Consider the following 26742-nt stretch of genomic DNA (forward strand, 5'->3'; position numbering starts at 1 on the left):
CTATGTGTTGTATGACGCTTACTCACTCGTGTGCATCTAGCCAACCTGCACAGGGCGAGACCAGCTCATTCATGATGGCTGATCATAACGTGGTCTTGAATTTGTTTTGTAAGGGCTTTATTGACCATTTTTGCAAGTGTGCTAATCTGGGAAACTCCTCCAGGAGTTGGTACCTGTTTGTCATGCCATGGCCTGTTTTGGTGTGGTGGTGGTGCTGGGTTTCCAGGACGACGTTGGATCTATGCTGCCCTTTGTTTTAGAAGATTGTATGAGTTCTTCTGTAAAGGTTTGGTTGAATCGGCAGTGAACTATCCAGTCTATGTTGCGATATATCTTTTAAATTACTATTTCATTCTGTTTAAGTTGTTTGTGTCTTCTCAGTGTAATTTTGCTAGGTCATATGTGTCACAGAATGTGTCCATTTCTTCTAGGTTTTCTAGCTTGAATAGGATTCTTTTTTCATTGGAATGGACAGTGTTGTCTGTCTTCCATCTCTTTTGACCCTGCCAGCTGCTCTCCCTCTGTCTTGGTGGGCTGAGGGCATTTACATCTAAGGCTATTAATGAGATATTTTATTAGTTGCTGTAATTTTGCTGTCTTTCCCCCGGTTGTTTGGATTAATATTTCTTCTGTACTCTTCTGGCGTGTGGAGCTGGCTGGTTACTGTGGAAATAAGACTTCCTCATCTCTCCTGCCATGTAGTGCCCTCTTCTGTGTTCTCATGATTGCGGCACTGTCTTTTTCCTCTGTATAGTGTTCTCTTGTGTCGTCTTGGTGGTCATGAGCTGCTTTAGTTTGTGCTTGTTACAAACATCTTTATTTGCCCCTCACTTTAACAAAGGTAGCTTTTCTGCATAGAGCAGTCTTGCTTGGCAGTCGCTTTCAGGGTTTCAAATGTCCCGCAGGGTTGCTGGTGAGATGGGCTGTTCTTCCAGCGTTTCTGTCTGTGAAGTGAGCAGATACTTTCCTTGCTGCTCTTACCATTGTGACTGCACTGCATTGTCAGTGATTGACTATAGTAAGTATTGGGGAAGTTCTCTGCTCAGGAGTCTTTGGGACTCCAAATGTCTCCTGTGTTTGAAAGTTGATTTCCCAAAGTTTGGGGATTTTCCACTCTGATTGCATTGGAAAGATTCTTTATGCCTGGGTGTTTGTGTCCGCTCCTTCCATCCCCTGCAGACCTAGTGCCATGATCATGTGTACCCAATTTTGATGAGTTGAGCTCATACTGATCTTTGTCCTGTTGTAGCTTGAACATAGCTTTGCCCTCCATCCTCCACACCCCCTTACTTGTCATCTTCCTTTTGCCTTCTTGTAAGCCTTGCCCTTCTATGTTCATGGCTTGTTGTGGGTGAGTCACTGAGCCTTTCATTTTTAACATAGCATTTTCCCTAAATCTCAGTTTTCTGGCTGACTTTCTCAGGCATGTTGCTGGTTTTCTCAGTGGTCTGGCTCACTGTCCTCTGTGTGGCTGGCGTTCTTCTCTGGGTAACAAGCTGAACTTACCTGGTGTTGGTGCCCTCTTTTATGCCTGTGTTCACCTTACTAGCAGTTGGAATCTTCGATCGACATTCTGTGTATTCCAGTATCTTTGAACTCAGGCATGCAGGAGCTGTGATTTTTTTGAGGAGTCCTGTTGCAGGTGTTTTCTAGACGGGTTTCTCTGTTGCACTTGGAGATCTGTTGGTTTGGATGTATCTTCTGGTTTCCAGGGTGGGGATCCTTTATTGAGCATTTTACCCTTGAAGGCTAAATCTCACCCATGGAGACAAAAGCCAGTTGCCATCTTGGTAACAACATACAGTAAGAAATTATTTAGTATAAGTGTGGAAATAGTAAATGAATGGAATAGGAGGAGACAGGTGGGCAAAGAGGTTAAAGACAAGAAATAGGCTGAGAGTAGAAATTAGCAAGAGATTAGAAAGATAAAGGAAACAGGAGGGGGCTTCTCAATTACAGGAGATTTAAAAATCAAAAGTAGATAAGTATAAGAAGCAATAGGAAATACAGAGTTGAAGTCAGTGCTGCAGAGTATAGGGAAAGGATGGCAGAGGAGAGTGGGGAGAAGCCAGACGGGAGGGCCCATGGATGGGGATCAGCAGTGAAACAGTTAAAGGTAGTGGACTGTGTGCGTGCCATTCCTGTGTACATACAGTGAAGTGTGTGCATGCCATTCCTGGGTACATACAGTGAATGTGTGTGTGTTGCTCCTGGGTACATATAGTGGAGTATGTGAGTGTTGCTGCTCCTGGGTACATAGAAGGGCAAGGCTTACAAGAAGGCAAAAGGAAGATGACAGGAGTAAGAATTGCTGCTTTTGGAGCCACTTGTGCCTGTGTTCTTACAAACTGCAGACTGCCAGGTCCGTGAGTAGAAGCAGAAGTTGAACAGTACACGCCTGTCTTTTCATGTGGTTTTCGCTGCTGTTGCGTCTGTATTAGATGAATGCTGGCCCCTAGAGCTATCCTCGCTGTGGCAGTGTTCCTTCTTGTTGAACCAGGGGCCGCTGCTCGCAACATTTAGCTTTGCATCTGCGGAAGGGAAGGCTCTCAGCCTGCTGAGGCTTCCAAATCCTGTTGGTTTTTGGGGGGTGGGAGGCGATGGTGGTGGCTGTTTTAGTTCAGGAGTATCTTTTAAATGCCTCAGGAATGTGTGGATCAGTCACAGCACTGGGACCTGTGCCCTCAGACTTTGAGGACTTCTGAGTACTACCCACGCTGCCAAGGGCTGCTGCTGTAGCCAGGAAGTACTCCCTGGAACGTCTCCAACTTTCTATCACTGAGCAGCACAGCCTGGCTGCACTTGCTGTCCCGGGACTCAGAGCTATCAAATGCCAGGTTATTCTCAGTTGATGCTGTGCTTCTGGGCACTGACTGTGCTGCCCTCTCTCCTTGTGTATGCACTTGCCAGTCTGCTCCTGGCCTCTGCTGCCTGCTGCCTGTCCCCTTCAGCCATCCATTCTCCCTCCTGTCCACACATCTTCTCTGCTTCCTCACTTGTGGCTAGTTGTTGGTCTCAGGTCCAGGGGTAGCTTAGTTTTAAAAGTCAGATTTGGCCTTAGGAGGCTTTAGCTGCTACCCTCTGGATCTCATGTTGTGACATGTGATTTCTAGGCACCACTGACCTGTTTGACAAAGGAATCAGCATCTTACAAAACCCATGACTAGAGTTGAGGGTTGAGGGCCATGGGCATACCCCAAGGGCAGGACACTTCTGCGCCCTCAGCCTGCCAGGGACCGTTTCCTGACTGAGTCTTTCTCTGCCTTCTGCTTCTCACCTTTCTTCCTGGTCTTTCCAGTGCCCTTCCCCTCACATACTTTGTAGATTTCCAGAGGCATCTCTGTGGGATGCTGTCTCTGTCTCTTATGGGCTCACACATAGGTAGCCTCTAGTCTTAATCTTCCTGGAATCCTGTGATTTAGTACCTTATATGTTATTTTCTGATTATAAAAGCCAGCTGTTAATTTCAAAATCTTTTCTGTTATCTTTTATAATGACTATAGTGTTAAGTTAATGATTTATTCCTGTTGCTTAGAATTTGTATGAACATTTTACTTTTTATTTATGAGTATTAATGGTAGGTCCTGTTCTTCAGGCTTTAACCTACTGTGTGGCCAGCAGAAAGGCGGCAGTGGTATGTTGCCTATTTCACCCCAGAGTATGTATGTTCCTGTGAGACTCAAGCCCAGGGTACAGCGCAGACACAGCCAGGCTGCTGTGGCACTGCCACGGGGCTTCACACAGTGTCTGTCCTCACCAGTTTTGATTAGAATGCTCCTCTTTCTGTATCAGTGTCTGAGCTATCTAATAGTGCATTCCAGAGAGGGAGAGGGGGAGTAGAATTAGCATGTTGGTTTTCATTTCTAAAGGTGATGCTCTTAAGAGTTTATTTAAAAGTTTTGTGAATTTTTCCTCATGAAAGCATTTTCATGTTCGTTTACATTAGTTAAATATTTTAACAGCCGTTTGAGGGTGTAATGACTGTGTCTGTACAGCTGAGGTAGGATCACATTCATTGTAAGTGTTGAGTAGGAGATAAAGAATTGTAGCGTTCCCGGGTTAAGCGACACCTTGAGGATTTATCAATTCGAGCATTAACTATAAATCCTTCCCCAAGTGGGGTTTTATTTCTTATTAAATTGATGGGTCTTTTAAATGAAATGACTAAAAGAGACAGCTCAGTTGGCTTGATATTAACTGCATTTATTTGGTAATATATGAATGTGAAGATTCAAAATTTTATTTTGGCAACTGAGGTTTGTTTTAATTTATCCTAAAGTTACTAAAGTACAAACTACAGCAAAGCATTCTTTTACAACCTTGAGTGCGAAAACCCATAACTGCTTATGGGAAAAATTATTTTAGACATGGAGTAAAACCAAATGATTTAGAACTCAAGTGTGCGGCTGCCTTCACTCAGCTTGCTGACTGTGTGTGTGAACATGCTGGGCCAGAGTGTGTCTTCTGAGATGTGCTATATGTAGGCCCAAGACTTTAATTGTTCAAACATCTGATCTCTTTAAGGTTTATTGTGATTACCATGGCCATTCTCGAAAAAAGAATGTATTCATGTACGGCTGCAGCATCAAAGAGACGGTGTGGCACACCCATGACAACGCGGCTTCCTGTGATATTGTGGAAGACATGGGATACAGGGTAATTACTGCACTTAGCTCACGGGCATTTGAATTTGCAGTGCATGTAAGCCATACAAAACGTTAGTCCATGCGACTTGGTCAGACGTGACATTTACATCTTCCCGTCTCTGTCTCAGAGCTTTAGCTTCAAGGTTTGCTTTCATGTTGACCTTTGCTCTCTGTCTGGATGTGGTTTTGTGTTTGGGATTAGGCATGTAACTTTCTTTTGCCCATGGATACCAGTTGTGTGTGTGTGTACTCTGTGTTCCGTGAGCTGGGGTGGGGTGGGGTTTCAGTCCCTGCAGGCAGTTGACTTTCGTTCTCTGGGCCACATCACTTTAATTATCATGAATTCTGACAACTTTTCTCTTATTCCTTAAAAACTTTTTACTGGGTAGGTTTTTGTTGTTTGTGGATCTTTTGTTTTTCTGTTCTGTCTCTCTCCCTTGTGCATTCTAGGGTATTCATTTGTAGATTACTGTTGAGGTTTGAATCAGTGTTGAATCTAAATTAAATCTGAGAATGCTTAAGAGCATTTGTATCCATGACCTTTGTTTGTCTATTTGGTTGTGTCTTATTTTCTTAATAAAATTTCTTTACATAGGTGGGATATTTTATTAGTTTTAGCCCTAATACTTCTGAATCTAATTGCAGTTGGGATTAAGAATTTTTCCCTCACATGTCTGCTGGCTCCAAGTAGATGATTGGTTGCCTGTAGGAAATTACTAATTCTCTCAGGAGAGATTGCTGTAAGTTTTATGATCCTTCTAAAAAGGGTTACATATTAAAATGCATATTCCCTCTTAGCTCTAAGTGAATGTGAAGTAAGATGGGGCTAGATACTGAAAGTATCCAATATCTGCCTCATAAATTACCTGTCCAGGAGGCTACTGGGCAATAATGTTTTAAAAATATTTTTGAAAGATTTATGCGTGGTCGTTGTACCTGCAGCTGTGTCTGTGCACCGTCTGTGTGCAGTGCCTGCAGAGGCCGAGAAGGAGGACAGCAGAAGCCCTGCAACTGGAGGTCCAGACAACTGGGAGCTGCTGGATGGGTTCTGGGAACTAAAGCCAGGTCCTCCGAAAGCACGGGAAGTGCTCTTAACTGTTGAGCTGTCTCTCCAGCCCCTGGACGATTGTCTAGGACTTCATATTCTGAAGGAGAAGGCAGCATAAGGAAATGAATCCAAGAGAACTGCCTGTACTACCAGTGAAGGGAAGCTGCAGAATACATGCTGTCTGATGTATCAGCGTGCAGCGAGCAGCGAGCAGCGAGCTGTCAGTCATGGCCTGCAGATGGCTCAGTTATATTAGAGTAGGCCACATTAAGTAAATGTGTCCGTGCAACTCAGGGGTAGAGGTGAAATAGGGAATACTTACTTTAGAACTTTGGAAACAGTGTTTGAAAGTGACTAGCAAGAGGCTGCAGAGGAGTATGGGCAGGGCCTTTCCATGTGCTAGTATCAAATGCCAAGACAGCGGCCCTTTACTGTAATGTCCCCTCATTTTAATATCCCTTTACTATGAAAATATTTTGGTATTGTGAGACTTCTTAGTCACTTAAGCTGAATGCAGATTTCATATTCACACTATATTTCTTCTGTTTAACTTAGGAATTATTATAATTTTATTTATCTGTATATGTGTGTGTGTACCTGTGAGAGTTTATGCGTGTCTAAAGTGCCAGTAGATGCTAGAAGAAGCTACTGGGTCTCTGGAAAACCCTGAGTTGCACGGACACATTTACTTAATGTGGCCTACTCTAATATAACTGAGCCATCTGCAGGCCATGACTGACGACGGCTCGCTGTACGCTGCACGCTGATACATCAGACAGCATGTATTCTGCAGCTTCCCTTCACTGGTAGTACAGGCAGTTTCTCTTGGATTCATTTCCTTATGCTGCCTTCTTCTTCAGAATATGAAGTCCTGAGACAATCTTCCTGGGACTGGAGAGACAGCTCATAGCCTATTATGAGCCCCCATGCAGGTGCCGAGACCAAGCACAAGTTCTGCAGAGGCAGGACACACTCTTAACCATGGGGCCACTTCTCCACCCTCCTTTCACTGCATAGCAACTTGATGTCTGTTGACCATCTTTTCAAGTAATCATACTTAAGTTTATCTTCATTATTTTTATCGGTTTAACAAAACGCTGTGCATCTTAGTTTTACCGTATCAGAACGTCTACCTGTATTTGTTGAGTAGTCTCTTGTTGGTGGTCATTTGAATAGTGTTGCCAAACTCTCCACAATATAGGTGAAGCCAGTTGATGCTCAAAATGCCATGAGTGGTGCAGCTGTCTTTGCATACCCTCTGTCTGTCCTGCTGCATCTCTGTGTGTGCACACCTTCTGTCTGTCCTGCTGCATCTCTGTGTGCACACTCTGTCTGTCCTGCTGCATCTCTGTGTGTGCACACCCTCTGTCAGTCCTGCTGCATCTCTGTGTGCACATTCTCTCAGTCCTGCTGCATCTCTGTGTGCACACCCTCTGTCAGTCCTGCTGCATCTCTGTGTGCACACTCTCTCAGTCCTGCTGCATCTCTGTGTGCACACCCTCTGTCTGTCCTGCAGCATCTCTGTGTGTGCACACCCTCCGTCTGTCCTGCTGCATCTCTGTGTGCACACTCTCTCAGTCCTGCTGCATCTCTGTGTGTACACTCTGTCAGTCCTGCTGCATCTCTGTGTGTGCACACCCTGTCAGTCCTGCTGCATCTCTGTGTGTGCACACCCTCTGTCTGTCCTGCTGCATCTCTGTGTGCACACCCTCTGTCAGTCCTGCTGCATCTCTGTGTGCACACTCAGTCCTGCTGCATCTCTGTGTGTGCACACCCTCTGTCTGTCCTGCTGCATCTTTGTGTGTGCACACCCTCTGTCTGTCCTGCTGCATCTCTGTGTGTGCACACCCTCCATCTGTCCTGCTGCATCTCTTTGTGTGCACACTCTGTCAGTCCTGCTGCATCTCTGTGTGCACACTCTCTCAGTCCTGCTGCATCTCTGTGTGTACACCCTCTGTCTGTCCTGCAGCATCTCTGTGTGTGCACACCCTCTGTCTGTCCTGCTGCATCTCTGTGTGCACACTCTTTCAGTCCTGCTGCATCTCTTGTGTGCACACCCTCTTTCCTGCAGCATCTCTGTGTGTGCACACCCCCCGTCTGTCCTGAGGAAACAGCCTGGTCCTGTTAACTCCTGTAGTGACAGAAGTGAGTGTGTTTCCATGTTTACTCACTACACTGTCCTCTGGAAATGCTATTGTTTATGTTTCTGGCCCTTATACTGTTCATCAGTTATTACTGTTTTAAAAATAAGAACTCATATGCATAACAGATTTTCTATTTTTTTCTGTTTTGAACTATTTAAAACTGTTGTTGTTGTTTTTCTCTTTTTGATGGCACTGGGTTAGAACTCAGGGCCTCTTGCATGATAAACAGGTGCTGGACTCCTGAACTGCATCCTCAGCCCTGTTGAGTTTTAAAGTTGCTTCTATGTTTAAGTCAACCAATGAAGAGCAGCTCCAGGTCATTGTCCCTGATGAGCAGCTGAGCCAGTGTTGTTGATGATCATCTGTCCTGTCTAGGAGTTGTTCTGCTTTGGTTCTGCTCCTGAACCCTCTTTGCAGAGTGCAGTGTGTTTCCTGCATTCTGTCCTTGTCTGGGTCACAGCAGATATATGGGCCACATTTAGGCCACATTGGCATCTGTGGGATTGGTTCTCCAGACATAGACTTTTTTGTCTGTGTGTGACAGTTTTTCAGGGTTTGTTCACATGTTTATATTTTCAGGTAAACTTGAGAATAATTTTAAGTTAGAAAAACATTGTTCCTGCTTTGGTTATGATTTCATTGCTTGTGCTAGCTCTGCCTGTCTTCTGTCTGTCAATCTAGAGGTCATTGACATTTCATGTTAAATCAGCTAGCCTTTCCTGGGCTAATTTGTTTTTAAATTTGAAGCATGTTTTTCTTCATATTTTATGTGCTTGTATATTATTTGCTTTGTGTAACTCTGTATGTGTGTGTCTGTGTGTGAGTTTGTACTTGTGCATGTGTGTTCCCATGGGAACCAGCAGAGAGTGTAGGGTCCTCTGGCACTCCACTTAACTGACAACAGCCAATGTGGGTCTAGGACGTGAACTCCGGGCTCCTGCATGAGCAGCAGGCACTCCTAGCAGCAAAGCCATCTCTTTAGCTGCCTTCTTTATCTTTGTAACCAGGCTTTTTGTAAATGCTTATAAATACTTTGTACATTGCTTAAAGCAGTGTTTCGATTAATAACCTCTGGCTTACTATTTTATTTTTACAGACTTTGCCTAAGATACTGAGCCACATTGCTCCGGCATTTTGCATGAGCAGTTGTAGCTTTGTGGTCGAAAAATCTAAAGAATCCACAGCTCGGGTTGTTGTGTGGCGGGAAATTGGAGTTCAGAGGAGCTACACCATGGAGAGTACTTTATGTGGCTGCGATCAGGGTAGATACAAGGTAAACCCTGGGGGTGTTTATCTGTTCAAACTTAGAGTGTTTGTGAGTGTGTGCTCTTGAGTGCAATGCCAAGGAGGCTCTAGAGCTGCACTGCCCCTCAGTTGTCAGCTGTGCCATGTAAGTGCAGGGAACAGAACACTGCCCTCTGCAAGAGCACAGAGCGCTCGTAAGCACAGAGCCCTCTCTTCAGCCACAGGAGTTTAGCTGTAAAGACACCTGATGATTCCTCTGGGATGTGCTCTCCTGACTTTGAAGTAGTCCTTAAATGTGCATCTTTCTTACTGAGCTGGACGCATAACATAAGTAGCAGGATTGAATGCCACGGAGTTACCAGTGAGGTTTCCGGTGGGAGTGAGGGATGCATGCCCGTGTTTGTATGTATGTGGGGCATCTCCTTCCATTATAGTACTTCTCAGCCTTCCTAATGCTGCAGCCTTTTAATAGAGTTCCTTGTGTTGTATGACCCCCAACCATAAATTATTTTGTTGCTACTTTATAACTATAGCTTTGCTACTGTTGTGAATCATAATGTATGGGTCAGGAGTCATCCTGGAGTCTGTTCTTGCTCTGCTCTGATGTCATTCGCACCTACAGCTTTGATGGTGTAAGGCCTTCAGTTGTTTTAGTGGTTCATTTTTGTATCTGGAAAATAAATGATAACCCATGTAGTTCACAATCAATATTTGTGGTTTTATGGTGACATTTAATGTCTGATGACCTTATGGTGCATACTTGAGAAGCAGTTTAAGGGGCCGGAGTTGAATGGACACAGGCTGAGGTGCTCTCATCTCTTTCCTCACTGGAGTGCTGTGCATGAGTGTCTGAGGTACTGTTCAGAGATGCAGAGTTCCGACTCTGAATGCTTGTGCATCAGCACTGACACATGGGCAAGAGGGATTTAGTCAGAAAACTCCAAGCTCACTCATTTTATCCCCTGAGATTGTCGGTGAAAAGGGACTTGCGTCATAGTGAGTAGGAGTAGGGGTTTCACTACACATTCAGGAGTGAGTCTTCCTCAGAAGCCAGAACCGAACCTGCGCTTCAGGATGCTCTGCGAGAGCCAGGGATTGTAGTGCATAGCATGTGTGTGTGAGGAAGGCCAGTTAGGGGTACATGGCAAGACCCTGTCTAGAAACAAACACCACCAGAGAACAGCAGAGAGTTACTGTCCTTTAGGCCAGCCTATTATTATCCAGAGTCACTCATGTCACCAGGACCTTCCCAGTGTCCCTACCGCCATAGCTGTGTCTTACTCTTGTAAATGTCATTATTATTTCCTTGGCTAGGACTGTAATACGCTGCATCCGAGGACAGCAAAGGTTCTGAGAGTCTGTGTTTTACTTTATTTCTAGGGTTTACAGATTGGGACTCGAGAATTGGAAGAGATGGGAGCAAAATTTTGTGTTGGTTTATTGCGTTTGAAACGACTGACTTCTTCATTGGAATATAATCTGCCCTCCAACCTGCTTGACTTTGAAAATGACTTAATTGAATCAAGCTGTAAAGTGACTAGGTGGGACACTCTTCTTTTCTTTCTTTCTCTTTTCCTTAGGTGCTTTCTGTTAGTAAGACCTCATGCACATAGTCACAGGCGGGGACAGCGCTCCTGAGAGCGAAGAGCACATTTACAGTTAGTGTGCGTAGGGTTACCTGCCTAATACTTGTTTCTAATTGTAGTGTCTGATGCTCAAATAGCACTGGAAAGAGAGAACCTTCTGCTTTCAACCTTAGTAACTGTAATAATTTACTTTTAACCAAAAACACAAAAACTAGCAGTGTTGAAATAGTACATTTAGATATCTAAATTAAGAAGACTTGGAATTATGTTTTTATTTCAAAAGACATTTTGTTTTGTTGCAGTATACATACATCAGATGGCTTTTCAGTAACCTGATTATATATTGGAAACAGTTGAATTTAGCATGTTTGACAATTTATTCCTTCAAATGTGTGCTAAATAGTATTTTCTTTTAAAATACATTGTGCATGACATTTGAACCATTTGTCTGTTTAAACATTGTAGTGTTAGATTCCTTAGTTATTCTGCCAGACTTGGCATTCTGTTTTGTGGAGTGTCAGTGAAGAATAGTCCTGTGTTTTGGCCCTTGATGACTTGAGTTGTTGGGTGTCAGTTTGTTGCTGTGTTAACTTAGCAGCATTCTGTGCTGTGGATCATGGCGGCAGGTTCCACACTGTGAGACAGACACTGGGGCTCTGTGGATGTGGTGTTCACTGGCAGCCAAACCACAGTGCAGGCAAATGTAGAGGTCACAGTGATGCTCTTGGACAGGCGGGATGGCCAGTGGGGAAAGCGGTTGTCTGCAAGCCTGAACAGCCTGTGTGCAGCTCCTAGAGCTGTGCTCAGGGTAGCTGAGAGGCTCCTGAGCTCCTCTGACCTCCATGTGCTCAGTGCTGATCAGTGTGGACTGGGGTCAGCTTCCTTGAAGGTCAGACATGGACTTGAACTCAGTGTTACTTACCACAGTCCATGAAAGGAGGTTGCTGGGCTCACTCAGACAGTGCAGTGGACCAGCCTTGGTTATTAGTGATCTACACATGGTGGCCACTAGCCCTTCCCTCCAGCAGGCTCTGACTCTCAAAAGGAAGAAGGAAATATTTTGAAAAGTGTCTGTTCAGAAGAATTGTACTGCTGAGTGCTGCCATACCACAGTTAGCATCTAAAATTGCATTTCATTCTGTTTTCTTTTCTAAGTCTGTTTGCTTTATTTTGGTATCTTGGGGAGATCATGCGGTCTCAGACTTTCTTGAAGTACAGGTTGAGCATATCTTATTCTCACTGCTATGTCTGTAAAAGTGCCCAGCAGTCTGCAGTTGAGATGGGGTGGTTTTGCTGTGGATTTTCACCGTTCTTTTCTTCTGTTTATTGAGTTAAACTATTAAATAATCAGCCGCTTCTTTACCCAGGCCACCATTCTTCTCTCTGGCCCAGTTTTTCCCCAAGCTTCTGACTTCTTTCCTTTGACTCTCGTACCCTAACTCTTGTGTGGTTTGCAGGTCATCAGTCTGAGTTTGCCTCCGTCTCTGAGTGAACGTAGATCATTCTTGTTAGGCAGGAGCGCCAGGGGTGCCGAGCAAGCGGCATTGGTCATTGGGCATCTGACTCCGAGTTTCAGAACCTTTCCACTGGTCACCTGTTAAGATGTTTCCTAAGGTTCCCCATTGCAAATGTAGTTTTCCTCTGTTAGTAATTGAGTTTTTCATTGGGATTGCTTTACAGCTATGCCTGTGTCCTCTTTCTCATCAAACTTCTAACTTAACATTTTAAAAATATGTGTGTGTTAGACGAGTAATTTAAAGTTTAGTTGGACTTTAATTACAGCTGCCATTAGTTTGTCTTGGGCTCAGAATTATGTTGCCCCCTCCCTACTCTTGCATGCTTCTGTGCATGCACACTCTTCTCTGCCCTCCCCCACTCTTGCATGCTTCTCTGCATGCACTCTTCTTGAGCCTCCCCGCCCCCCAGTAGCAGGACCTAAGGCCAGTCTTTGTGTGTAGTTTTTCATGAGGTTGGAATTGGCCAGTTTCCAGGCTGAGCTGATGACTTGTGGTTTAAAGTAACATCTGTATGGATGTTTAGTACTAGTTCTACATATCACTTCTTTGTCATCACTGTTCTTAAGTTCTCTTAGGCAAAACTCTGTATTCAGGTGTTTGCATAGGTGGATACCCATATATACGTGTGCACATACACAGACACAATTTAAATGCCATCAGAATCACCTGGAATCTAATGTACAGCTTATTTGAGCTCCCTCTCTCTGCCTGCCTTTTCCTCCTTATGTTCCAATACCTCCTGGGGGAAGAATTCTTGTGATGTCGGTGCCTGGCTGTATTGCTTTTCCCTGTTCATTGTGTTCTGTTGATGAGCCCTTAGATTTAGTGCCAATTGTAAGTCCTGGTAGACAGTGCTGTGGTCACCCTGTGGTAAGGGCAGAGGATGTGCAGAGGTTATTTCAGGGAGCTCCTAGGTGTTGCAAGAATCAGTTACATTTGTGAGGTTATACACTAGTTACAAGGCCTGTGGAAGACCTATTAAAACAGCTGTTAAAACCCCAGGCTGGGTAGATCCTCAGTTGGTGAAGTCCTTTCTCGGCAAGCCCGAGGCCTGAGTCCAGGTTTCCAGTGCTCACACAGAGCCAGGCTTGCTGGCATGTGCCTGTAACCCCAATGTGGGCAACAGAGAGAGGATACTGGAAGCTAGCTCATGTGGCCGTCCAGCCTAGCTCAGTCAGTGTAGTTGAGAAAGACACATGGCATACAACTGTACACACCGGCATGCACGTCTGCATACATACATTATTATATGTGTGCACACATATTGAATGCACGCTTTGAGGCAATTAAAATGGCCTACAATCATTTAGGCATATTGTTAAGTTTTAGGCTAGGGGTTGGCAGAAGATAGTTAGCTAGGGTTTCTGTTGCTGTGAAGAGACACCATGAACAAATCAACTCTTATAAAGGCAAACTTTAATTGAGGCTGGCTTACAGTTTCAGAGCTTCAGTCCATCATCATCATGGTGTGCAGTGTGCAGGCAGGCATGGCGCTAGAGAGGAGCTGAGAGTTCCATCTTGATCCCAAGGCAGCCAGGAGAAGGTTCCTTTTTGCAGACAGCTAGGATGAGGGTCTCATTCCACACTGGGTGGACTCTGAGCTCAGGAGGAGACCTCTAAAACCCACCTCACAGTGACACACTTTCTCCAGGAAGGCCACACCACCTCCAGTAAGGCCACACCTCCTAATATTAGTACTTTCCATGTACCAAGCATATTCAAACCACCATAATAAGTGAAGATTGGTAAAGAAATGACAGCTAGGGCTGGAGAGACGGCTCAGTGGTTAAGAGCACTGACTGCTCTTCCAGAGGTTCTGAGTTCAAATCCCAGCAACCACATGGTGGCTCACAACCATTTGTAATGAGATCTGACGCCCTCTTCTGGTACAGCTACAATGTACTTAGATATAATAATAAAATAAATCTTTAGAAGGAAGAGAAGAAGAAAAGGAGGGGGAGGAAGAAGAAGAAGAGAAGGAGGAGGAGGAGGAGGAGGAGGAGGAGGAAGAATGCTAGCTAAACATAAAGAAACACTAATTTGGGTCCAGTGGATCTTGGTGCTGAAAGAAAAAAGACTTATTAAAGGAAAAGTGTTTTCTATGCTGGTAACCAGGCCCTCGAAGAAGAGGAAGTGGTAATTGTGTTTTGAAGTGTAAGAATTGCTGACACTGTGAAGGGACCTAGAGCCCAGACCTCAGAGCATGGAGTTGTTCTAATGCAGCTGACAGTGAGCAGGGCGTGGTCTGGAGCTGCTCAGCGCTTTATTTTGAGATTGTATTGTAAGTGTGGTTCTCACTGGCCATGAAATGCCTGCTTAAGGCTCTTACTGGAAGCATTCCTTCTACTTTGAATTGCCCTCTGTCTGCAGCAGCTACACCACCCCTTGGCTGCTCCCCAGTCTCAGCTCTGTGGGGTTCTACTTAGGATGTGAATCTGTTTGCAGACATAACTGTGTGCTTTATAAGCTGGTCTGTTGTCTTCATACAATGATACACGCATTCTGTTCCATTTAGTGAGTTACTGACAGCGTTGGGGAGTTTTAGTTTTAGTGTCTCACACCTGGTATTGTGAGCTATTTCCTGTTTGTCACTTCCTCATCTCGGAGATGATCTTTTGTTATTCCAGTTTTGTCTCTGCATAATCTTGTTCTATTTTCTTTTGTTATTCTTTCATTGGTACCCTAGAGGTTTATCAGTGCATAATGGACTCCTGGTTTATTACCATGTAATGTAAATTGCTGTCTGCTTCCTCATAGACTATGAGTGCTGAGACTGTAGGGCACATTCATTTTATAACCTTCCTACTTTTTTACTGTTGTGACAGATTTTAATGGAACTGCTCGTACTTGAAGTTATAGCTGCTTTAGTCATCCACTACTCATTAGGACTCACTCCTTAATTCTTCAGTGGTCCCTACCCCCATCCCTGGCCTTTGCTCCCTATTGAGAGAAGGTTTCTTTCTCTAGCACAGGCTGGACTCAAACTCATGGCAGCCCTTCTGAGTACTGCCTTACAGTGTGCACCCAGCTGGGCTTGTCTGTTGAGTCCCATGTTAGGATCATATAGTGCTTTGTTAAACTGTGCATACTATGTTGGTGTGTGTTGTGTGTGCACACATGTGCACACTCACTAGTGCCTGTGAATGCTTGTATGTGTGTCTGTACCTATGCCTGTATGTCTTGTGTATGCCTGTGTGTATGTGCCTGTGTGTGCCTGTGAGTGTGTATGTGTCTGTCTGTATGTGCATATCTATGTGTATCTGTTTGTGTGTGCATGTTTATGTGCCTCTGTGTGTCTGCTGTAAGCAGATTATTTTATTTACCACATTTGCTCACTTTGCTCCTTCTGTTGAGAAGTCATGGGCCAGGGTCATGTGTATACTCTTGGGTTCTCTTGTTTGAGGATCTTAGCGGTTTTGCTGTGAGTTTGAGGGTTGCTGTTCCTTGTTTCTCCCATGTGAGGTTTGCAGCTCTCATAAGTCTGTACGTTGAGTCTCTCATTGACTTTGGAAGGTGTACAACCATTAGCTTTTTGTGCATTGCTTCTATCGTGTGCTCTGCTCTTGTGCAGGGTTAGCTTGCAGGATACTTAATCTTTGTTTCTGGTCCTTCTTTCTCTCTCTGTTGAAGCCTGAAAGTATCTACTTATTTCTGCTCCCATCTCTTCTCAGCGCCAACCTATGTGAGTTTTAGACCTAATCCTGAGCTCTAGTGTCCGTTGTATGGTTTGAGTCTAGATTTAATGTGATTTTTTTTTTTTTTTAGATAGAAATCAGATGCTGAGATTCCCCATCTTGTCATCTATTTTGGGTCACAGTTTTGTTAGAGTTCCCATGTGGTAACTAATACACTAGAGCTGTTTCTCTTGGGTTTTTCTCTAGTTGTGTGACAGCTAGGTGTCAGGTATAAAGATGAGAGGGTCTGTTGTTCTTGACTTCAAGGAGTACAAGTTGGCTTGAGATAACATTACAAAATATATGAAGGTTGTTTTGCTGACTCCTGGTTTGCCCCTCCAGACTTTGAGAGGAGCAGCCCACCAGGGGTCACTGTGGACACCTCAGGATCCCCCTCTTCTCTTTGGCACCTTGAAACCAGCAAAGCATTTCTGTGGCTTCCTTGTCCCTCTGTGTGGGGTGCTGCTGTGTGGCTTTTTAGCCCCTTGCACTGTGTCACTTAAGTTTGTCAAATATGTCTGGGAACACTGCTGAATGCTGAGGTCACCTCTCTGCAACTCCCTTTTTCAGGACACGTGGCAGCTCTGAACTCCAGCTTTTCCCTGCAGTCCTTTGAACTTGCTGGCGCTCTGAGGACTCCTGCCCCTGGCAGCTGCCTGCCTTGCCCTGCCTCCCACTGGACTTGGCCCCGCACTTCCCCTTGCTGAGCTTGCTTTGTATCCTTTCACTGCAATGAGCCATGAGTGTGAGCTCTGCTGTGCGCACTCCCCTCAGCCCACTGCTCAGGGGCTTTTGGGGTGCCCTGTTTGCCCATTGGAGTTTCTGTTATGTTTGGTTATCACAGAAGTGGAGTGATTTGCTGAGACTAATCGGAGCTAGATCGTATTGTACAATTGTAGCTCAGAACTGCCCAAGGTCATGGTTTGATGGTTCTGACCGAAGGTCTCTAAACCCCACAGTCTCCATTGCACCTGATGTCCTCTGAGTGCACAAGTGACACTCACTCTGCTTGCAGTGTTGTGCCTCCGTGAGGACGCAATGACAGTGACCTGGCCATCGGTACTCTCCTGGGAGGACTGGCTCAGGGCCATTTAATAGCTACAGCTTCACGCCTCTTGCCGCCAGTCAGACATTAGCAATTCCTTTCTCTTTTTCCAAATAGATATTCTTTGGTTAGCTGTATTGTATAGTAGCTTAGCCTACCTCCTCTTCTGTGTGTGCATGTGCTTGCATGTGCTTGCATGTAAGTCTCTATACAATAGTGATTTCAGAACGACACACAAGTATTCCTATGAAAGGAAAGGTGGTTTTGAGTATGTGAAGTGATATCTGTGACGGCTCTTCCTAAGTTATAAAGTACACAGAGCACATACGGAATCTCAATAAAAGAAAATGAATTGCTGTGATTGGCCTTGTGCCCAAAACCCTTTCCAGTAAAGCGGAATAGTGGGGTGGGGTGAGAGGAACACTCACGGTCCTGGTAGCCTGCTTGCTTTCTGTTGAGAGGCGCTGGCTGCTCAGTGGGAACTGAGGTGGAGTGTTGGCAATATCGAGCAGAAGGGTTAGGATACCCTGGCAGGCAGACAGACAACAGCACAGCAGGCTCTGCTCCCTGCCACATGGCCAGAGACAGGCCAGAGAGTGGGGCCTCTGAAGAGAAGAGTCTGGGCCCTATGGAAATGGGGGCCTCTATTCATGACTGTTGTGAATGGAAGTAGGAAGTGGTCTCAGCACAAGCCCCAGCTAGACTCTTGATTCTCAGGAAGGAAGTAGCTGTTTCAGTAAGGTGTCTGTTGGTGTCTGAGAGGGGAGGCTGCTGTAGGTGGGATGCTAGCATCATATTCTTACATTCATTCGGAGTTTGGCCAGCATTTACTGAGGCAGCTGAGAAGTGTTGCTAGGTCTTTTTGGGGCCACAGGAGGTATTTAGCTAGGCAGGCCACATTCTTGACCTTTGGTATTGAGAAAACAGGCATGGAGTCAGATGGAATGTTTATGCAGGGCACAGAGGAAGCGTGCAGAGAGGAAACACATGCCAAGGTGTCTGAGAGAGCTGAGGGTGAGGCCAAGCTGCACTTTTGAAAGAAACATGAGCCACTGGGGGACGGGGAGAAAGTGAGAAATACACCTTGTGTGGAGAAAACAAGTGTGGTCAGAACTTGTCACGGAACACGTGGGGTTTGACATGGTCTGGAGACTGGCTGCCTTTCTTCTGGAGAATTCTGAGTTGAGTGACTTTCTGAATGGATGGAGTTCAGAATACAGAAGAAGAGATTTAGTGGGGAAAACCATGTGTTCCCAACATGCGGTATTTGTGGTATGGGTGAGTTAGCCATGTGATGTCTCTGGCAAGTCCATGTGTATACAAGAGGCTCTTGGGAAGCCAGACTCTGTGTTTGCGTTTGGAAGAGATGAGTGCACATTAAAATGGGTGAGCGCATTCAGAGGGCATGTGCAGAGGGAGAGCTGGGACCAGGAGCATCTTGGTGGGTGAGCATGTTGAGGCACAGGAGCGCATGCTCACCACTGAGCAGCCACAGGGAGAAGAGAAGCGGGCCAGAGGTGGCCAGTGAAATAATGGCAGTGTGATTCATACTGCAAGGGCTAGCTGTGTGCAGAATGGAGGGTTGTGTACCTTTCCTCCCTCCCTCTCTCCCTCCCTCCCCCATGCCTTGTTCATAGACATCTCTGTTCTCTGCTTTCTCACCTGTGTGTGCCTTCCCTGGCACACTCAGTCCTGATAATGTCCCACTGTGAGCATTGGTGGCCCTGCCCCAGTGTGAGAAGGAAGGACTCCAGAGGCTGAGCCCAGGAGAGGATTCTCAGGAACCACCGAGGGCTACGGGTGTTGCCCGAGCGCTGTGGCCTCGTTTCCTACCCTTTCTGTTCTCTTAACAGAGCAGGTGACGCTGTCACTGTGAGCAGTTAGTGGTGAATATACCAGGCTTGTTCATGACAAATGGAGGTGCGACCCACGACCTGCGAGGACTGAGATTGCTTCTGCTGCAGCCTTGCCTGCCTCTCGCTGTGCCATGCCACAGCTTGCCCTTTCGATCTAAGGCTCCCAAGTTCTTGCTGTCTTATAGGCTGCATGGCCTTACACAAGCACCCCTCTAGTTCAGTCTCTCATTGGGGTACAGCTTTAAGAAGGCTGCCCTTCAAACCTTTTCTGAAGTTCCAGTTGATGAGCTTGGGAATCTGCCTTCACACACACATCCTTATTCTGAGCCGAGGCTCCTTCAAACAACCTGGATCGCTCTGGCCACTTTTCTTCCAGTTTCTTAAACCGGCTGCTTTAGCTCCTGAGCACCGTCCCCTGTCCACGCGCCTCTGCCCTCACCTCCCTGCGGCTCCTGTCCTCTGCCCTCCAGCCTTGTCTGCTAGCACTGCCAAGCGTCTCTCCTGTCCTCACATCTGCAACCAGAACTAAGCAGGCTGGTGCCCACAGGGTGTCTGCTTTCCTCTGTGTCTCACCCTCTTAGGAGTCACTTGGTTCTCTCGGGAGAATGTGATTAAACACTGAAGTCGAGGGAATGGCTTACTACATTTCAAAAGAAAAAAGATAGTAACAGTTATTTCCAAAACAATCAATCTTGTTTAACAGTCTTTCTGCCCAGTAAGACCTAGCTATCAGATTAATAACTACTTACTTAAATTTCATGGTAAAGATTGGGATTTGTCCTTGTAAATGTTAGGTCTGTTAAGTCTTGCTCATTTTCTAAGCCAGTCAGTATCTTTATCTGGACTATAAAATGAGGTGTATGCTCTGAACTTCTAAGAGAAAGTCAATTGTGTCAGAGGAAAATGGCTCGCAGCCCCTCTCCCCGCAAAGAGAAAGCTCACTGGAGGAATAAAGTGCTTCTCAGATGAGGTCCACCTTCTTCTCTCAGAACTGTAACTGAGGAGCCAGCGCTGGCCTAGGATTTGTCCCAGCTGTGGGTTCTTCCATCTCCAGAGCTGACTGACCTGTGTTTCTCCTTATTTGAACAGATGTTTTTCTCTTTTGTCTGATTTTATTGCTATTAGTTGCTTCATCTCTGAGAAATCTTTTTGTAGAAGTGGCCTATAAGCCAACATACATATGAAATTCAGGGTGGTTTGCTCAGGGCTTCAGTGTGTGACTTGTTCCTTCAGTGTCTGCATGGTGTGAGTGTGTCAGTTCCCACCCATTGAGAGCAGGAGTGGAGGAGCGTTCTCACCTCATACACCGCGTGAAGGAAAGCTTACAGGTACTTGGAGCCTTACCAAGCACTCACCCGCTATCCCAGTGGGAAACAGTCCCACGAGGCGGGTGTAGACTACTCATCCTGCTTCACTCTCACTCCGGATCCACGGACACTGTGGGGATGTGACTGTGACCATCTCACAGCAGCTAATCACTCTGTAGACTTAACTGGTTCTAACTCGTTCCTCCACCATGCTGGGTGGGTACCACAGCTTCTCACACAGCCCATTGGAATTACCTGTTGCCTAATTTACAGGGATTAAAATAGAACTTTAAAATGAATTCTAAGTGTGTGTGCTGATGAAATCCTTGAAATAACCATTAAGAGAATCCATTTCCCTTCTGCTAATGGTGCACACTTGCAGGATCACTAAAGAGTACCATTTCAGCCCCTACTATGGAAGCAGGCATCTTTCAACCATTAGAACCCTCTCACCTTGTCTACTCGGACAGAAGTTCCAAGTTCCCTATTGCTGAAGCAGGCAGCTTTCAACTGTTAGAACCCTCTCACCTTGTCCACTCGGACAGAAGTTCCAAGTTAGGACAAACCGCTGTGTTACTGAGGTTGGCATATGTGAGGTGGTGCATCGAAGCCTTGGCTCTCAGGAAGCCGTGTGCTCTGTGTTACTGAGGTCAAGGTTGGTGTGTGAGGTGGTGTGTCAGCCTTGCTCTCACGAACCCTTGTGTGTTCTGTGCTTTGGCTGCAGCCCCACCACTTACGTTTTGGATGAAGATGAGCCTCGGTTCCTTGAAGAAGTTGATTACAGTGCAGAAAGCAATGATGAGTTAGATGTTGAATTAGCGGAGAACACAGGTGATTATGAGCCTTCTGCCCAAGAAGAAGCCCTTTCTGACTCTGAGGTATCAAGAACACACCTGATTTGAACTTTCTGCCATCTTTGTTAATTGCCAAGAAGAAATGAAATGTCTTGGTTTTCATTATGTAGGAAGTTTGAGAGGGACAAGCATTTAGACAGCTGACTCAAAGAAGACAAAAAGGAACTTGGGCCTATTTGGTTTCAAGACAATAAATATATTATTAATTAATGATATAATTGGCATTTGTTTTATTTTAGATATTCAATGTTCTTTATATAGCATTGAATTATCAAATGATAGATTTACTTTAAAAAAAAAAGAACCCAAGAATCATTGCATGAATTTTTATCTCCTGTGGCACTGCATCAAGTAGATAAATTCAAAGTGTGTCCGAATACAAAATCTAAATTATAGAGTTGTTGAAAATCACTATATCTGTACATGGATTTCTGCAGATGTGTCTGTGTGGAGGTGGGTAGTTACTGAAGATAACTGTACATGGATTTCTGCAGATGTGTCTGTGTGGAGGTGGTAGTTACTGAAGATAACTAACTGCCCATCAGAAGCATGTGAACTGTGTATTGTGGCTAAACTAATCCATAATTTGCCTCGAATCCATCCCATTCTACATTTATCAAGTTAAATAAAAACTATATCAGATTCTGCATTTATCTTGTCATCTTTTTAACCAGCTCAGGGTTTTTAGTGTGTAGAACTTCTAAAACCCCCAATCTGAGCATGATAAGCACTTAGCTTCCTAGTGTTAAGGTTGGGATGGTATAGGATGCCTGTACCCCCTCAGGCTGCCCCTTTCTCAGCTGTGCACACTTGTGCACACACTGAGAGACCCTCATTACCAGAACATGAGCACTGACCGTTGCTCTCACACACTGGTTTGATTGGCACCTCACGAGCTAACTGCTCCTGGGCTTAGGAGGGGCTATGTTAAAGCATGCAGTACTAGCGGGAGCCTTAGGTGACCCCAGGTGATTCAAACTGTTTCTTGCAGTGACACTTTGCAGAAGGTTGGCTATCTTGTGGCAAGGGTAACTGTCATCACTAAACAAAGCAAACTCTAGATGCTTGGGACTAGATGCTTGCTTTAAGAGATGTTTTTGCTGTTACAAACCAAGACCACACGCTAGCCAGCACTCGGTGCTTCGCTGCTCTGTGTCTCCTTGTTTATTCCTAAATTAGTCACTTCTAAACCCTTCAAAACGGAAAACATTATTAAAGTAGATTTTGAATTTATACATTTTCCAAATCAATACTTTTTAAAGTACCATATTTAAGATAATACATGTTCTCTTTAGTGTCTTAGGAGCCATTTTTAAAGTATATTTTAAAACCCATGGGCTTTACCTTCTTCAGGAATTCAAAAATGTTTGAAACGCTTGCTGTGTGCAGCGCCCCAGCCACAGTGGTGAGGCCTGGTGTGGACAGTGGACCCAGGAATTCTCCTGCCTTCAGAGCTTTGAACCTGCTACCTCTAGTCCTGTCTGACTGGTGGCAGTATGCAGCATGCCTACCTAGAGCACACACACACACACACACACACACACACACACTGCTGCCCGAGTGGTCCACGTGGAGCCTGAGAGCCTGTGTTACTACAGATTCCAGGGAGCTGTGATGCAGGCCCACAGGGACACTCACAGTGTCGTCCATGTGCTCTTTCAGCATCACACTTTGCTAAGCGCTGTGTGTGTGACCTGCGAGCTGGGGATGGGCACCAGGGAGAGACTCTGGGCTGAATGCTTTGTAGGAGAAGGGAACTGGATGCATAGAGGCCAGCGGAGACCAGAGTGTCACCTAGACACTGACCTGAGAGCTAGCCTCATGTCCCACCACAAATGAGAGCCTGCTTTACCTCTGCCCAGGGAGGAGGAATATTAAACGTTGAACGATCTTTCCTGAACCAATGTGCTTATAAATGTAGATGACAAAAACCCATGGTTCAGAGTGGCTTTGTACTGTCCGTTTTGTTGGAATTTAGGAGGAATCTCTGCCACTCTGTTAAGTATCTGTTCAGTATATAGAAGCATTGGTTGGAGTTCCTGCTTGAGAATAAGTAACCCCGAATTGTGCTCCTGGTGGCATGCCCACAGTCACAGGTGTGCTGTGTCGTCCTGGAGGCATGCCCTCTTGGTGACATACCCACAGCCACGGGTGTGCTGTTCTAAGTCTCCAAGCTTCACGTTAAGATGACCACCTGTATACACTAAAGTGGATGACACAGGAAGTGCACTAATGCAAGTGGTGGTCTGATTCAAAAGGAAGTGACACCAGTGACACATTGATGCATCCTTCAAGTCCCTCTTTTTACATACGCTTCAAGGATCATAACACATAAATTTAAGAATGAGTCTTTTTCTTTTATCTCGACAGATTGGTAACTATGCACAACTAATTTTTTTAATGAAAAAAATATTCTGAATAAATGGTGTGGTTGAAACATGAGTACAGCAGTCACTTAAAATATTTCTCTGGTTAAAATATGTTCATATCCCATGTCGTAAAGGGAAACCTAAGGGAAAGTTGGTGCTCGTAATGAAAATAAGAATTTCAAAGGATTAGTCCTTGAAGTGCTATGTGGACTTGTTTTACATTATTGGTACTGGAACCTGTACCAGGTAGGTGACAGTGGCTGTTAGAGTACTACGTCCTGTACCAGGTAGGTGACAGATTATTGTCAGTGCACTGTGTCCTCCCCATTCTGCCTCCTCATCTCACAGTTTCTTTGCATTGTGGCACCACCTGCTGGCCCCAGGCCCCTGTCACAGATAATCACATAACTCTTGGCTGGTTACTGCCACACCACCTCCAGTTGGATCTGTGTGACAAGTTCCACAGACTGAGGTGATCGACCTCAAAACGGGGAGGCCTCCTGGAACCGGTTGAGGAACTCTTCACTGGAGAAAAAATTTTGAGCCTTAGTTCTCATGGCAATCTATCTGTTTTGTTTTGTCTTATTCCTTTTCTTATTTACATGTTCCTGGTAGCCTAGGTTAAGATCTTAAGTGAGAATAATGGGTGAGAAACCATCCCTAGAGATGGGGCCACTAACATGATTTTATCCCCAGGGAAACCAAAGCTTTACTTTCTAAATCATTTACAAAACTATTATGGTATAAACTTTCCGAACAATAAAATTTCATATGGCTACATGTGTGTCATTGGAGGTGGATTTTGGTATATGGTAAAAAAAAAAAAAGCCTTAATTAGGAAGAATTAAAATAGTTTCAATTTATATTGAAGATTATAAAAATTCAGGTACTAGATGTTAAATAATATAACCATGGGGCTGGAAAGTTAGTTCAGTGGTTAAAAGCACTGACTGTTAAAGATGTATTAACCTGCTCCTGGAAATATGCCACAAGCCTTGGACGACAGCCCCCACTGAATACATCCTTTTACAATTTTATATTTTGATGATTTATAATGATGTTGCCTGTTCTGTTTGTGATTCACTGAATACATAGTTTCAGAGTTGTAATGCTTGGATGATTTTTGTGCTTTACTGTGCCAAATGATGTTTGTTGGTATTTGTGATTGTCTCACTGGATACAGTTCCTAAGAGATGTAATGTTTGGTTTTTTAATGTATAAAATCCCCTGCTTGAGAGCTGCAGAATACACTCAGATTCAAACTGCCTCTGTGTTTGTTTCTGTTTGTCACCGCCGAATCCTTACCCACCTAGCTTCAAGGACCCTCATTCCAGGGGCCCCCATGCCTTTCTGGGGTGGTCCGTGGCAGGTTACTGATAGCATTTGAGTGCTTGATTATATTATACTTGAAATATTCCAGCCATCTCTAAATCTGAGTTGCCCTCCGATGGTAACATCTCCCCCTTGCCTGGGCTAGTAAGGGGTGGGACCTTTTCCAACTCAGTCATGGACTTCCAAACCACATAAAGGTCCTTGGCTTTGCAAGTGTGAAGAGACTGTAAAAGATGTAAAGGATGCTTGGTGCTCTTAACTCTAGGAAAGATCTGTGCTCCTGGCCACATGCACCCCAAGGTAACTAATCCACACCAGTGTATTCATAGCCCACCGTGTTAGATCTCAACCTGCAAGGATAGATAGACACACTGGAATCAGCGCTTAGGCAGTCACAGCACCTGAAGAAGCCGAGGAAGCAGATGGGCTTTGCTGCGAGTTGTTCCAAAGGTGTAGTCAGCGGGGAGTTTAAAGTCATTCTTGCTTCTACTCACAATGCCATAGACATTTTTTTTTTGCCTCATATCATTGGTGAGCTATTTAAAAAACAAAACAATAACAACAAAACCCAACTCACTTTCCACGTCCTTAGACACGGTTGACAGTTCATGCTCCATCTGTCCTTTGAGAATGCAGAGCAAGCGAAATAATGATTAAATGATTTCATACAGAGAAATCTTGAAATCCCTTCTTAAATGATTATCGTTATTTTGTTTTAAAGTATCTTTTGCAGTCCTTGGAGATTGAACCTACAATCTTGCACATAATAGGCAAGCACCCAGCCACTGAGCCATACCACAGCAAGGATCGCCATTCGCACTGTACAGAGCAGTGTTTGGGGCTTACCTATCTTTGCCAGTGTTTGTTTCTCTCTCCTAAAAGCCAAGCAAAACAAAAATAAATCCCAAATGGAATCACTGTTACCTCTGTGCTGAGTCAGAATCCTCTCCAGGGTGAAGTAGACACGTGGTTGTCCTGGGCACCCGCTCGTCCCTGTCCCTGTACTTAGCACCAGAGCACATCCTCTCGTCCCTGTACTCTGCCTGTGTTCAGGAGTGCTTATCCAGCATCTTCAGTGATGGAGCATGTGACCATGTGGCACGTTCCCGGGGCTGGCCACAGGGATTGGGCTGGGGTGGGCTCATGGTCTAATCCAGTCTAAGTAGAAGGACTGTCAAAGCTACCTTAGAGGACAGAGCCAGTGGCATCCACCACAACAGGAGAGAGCCTGAGCCAAGATGGTCAGAGACACTGGTGTCTTGCCATTCATTATCTGCTTGTGGAGCTGTCCATGAAGCGTGGCTCTCAGCAGTTCTGCACACCTCATGGAAACTACTTAAGCAGGAAGCTCCATTTCTAAGAAAGTCTATTTGCACATGCATATGCCAAACCTATCTGAAAAGCCAGCATTTCAGGGTCCCTTTCAGAAGGGGGTACACCCAGAGCACACATCCCAAGAGTCAAAGCTCTGAGGGCAGGCAAGCCTAACAGGGGTCACCTAGAGACCTCTACACTAATTATTTTCTGCCCACCAGAAGGAGCTGTGGGGCCTGAAAGAAGCTGTTTAAAGGAACAGGTGTTGCTCCAAACTAACAGGCCTTCCCTCCAGTGGTGCCTCTAGTAGTAGTGTGACAGGTGTTAACTTTGGACCCTTAAGACTATTCAGCTGGTCGTCAACCAAGCCTGACACCTGGATTTGATTTCTGGAACCCACATGCCCAAATTGTCCCTCTGACCTCCACTCATGTACTGTGGCATGTGAGTCACACACACACAAACACACGTGCACACACAATGTAATAAGCCTTGAATATTGTGTATGGATGTTGCAGTCAAGTACCTCTTTAAGTGGTGCATTAGGGTAAACTGGGTCCAGGGAGGAAACAGGATCAGACGTGTCTTTACTGAGTTACTTTAATTAGGCAAAGACTGAGAATAGGAGTTGACATTCTCTAGCCCAGGCAACGAGAATGGGATGAAATGTTTGCATTACTCATTTACTTTTGTCTCCTCTTTGGTGGGAACTGCACATCTCTGCTTCTGCTGTCCCTACAGAGTCCATAGGTGAACACTTGGACAGACCTTTATGGAGAGCGTCTTTGACAATTAGCTCAGTCCA

At 45.1% G+C, this 26742-nt stretch overlaps 1 protein-coding gene across 8 annotated transcripts in view; it reads left to right on the top strand.

The window, feature by feature from the left end:
- Agtpbp1 (ATP/GTP binding carboxypeptidase 1) overlaps positions 1-24556 on the top strand; it is a 117495-nt gene extending 92939 nt beyond the window's left edge. For 6 of the 8 annotated variants that reach the window (XM_021179857.3, XM_029485021.2, XM_085831028.1 and 3 more), the window contains 4 exons: positions 4525-4656; positions 8935-9111; positions 10464-10624; positions 20793-24556. In XM_021179857.3, coding sequence (XP_021035516.1) covers positions 4525-4656; positions 8935-9111; positions 10464-10624; positions 20793-20970 — 648 coding nt within the window. In that variant the 3' untranslated portion in view covers positions 20971-24556. The other 2 variants (XM_085831027.1, XM_085831029.1) reach the window with 2 other exon arrangements.
- Positions 24557-26742: the final 2186 nt, after the last annotated feature.

Source organism: Mus caroli, unplaced genomic scaffold, assembly GCF_978045245.1.
Source record: "Mus caroli unplaced genomic scaffold, Mus_caroli_1 scaffold_15, whole genome shotgun sequence".
In the NCBI taxonomy this organism is placed as follows: domain Eukaryota; kingdom Metazoa; phylum Chordata; class Mammalia; order Rodentia; family Muridae; genus Mus; species Mus caroli.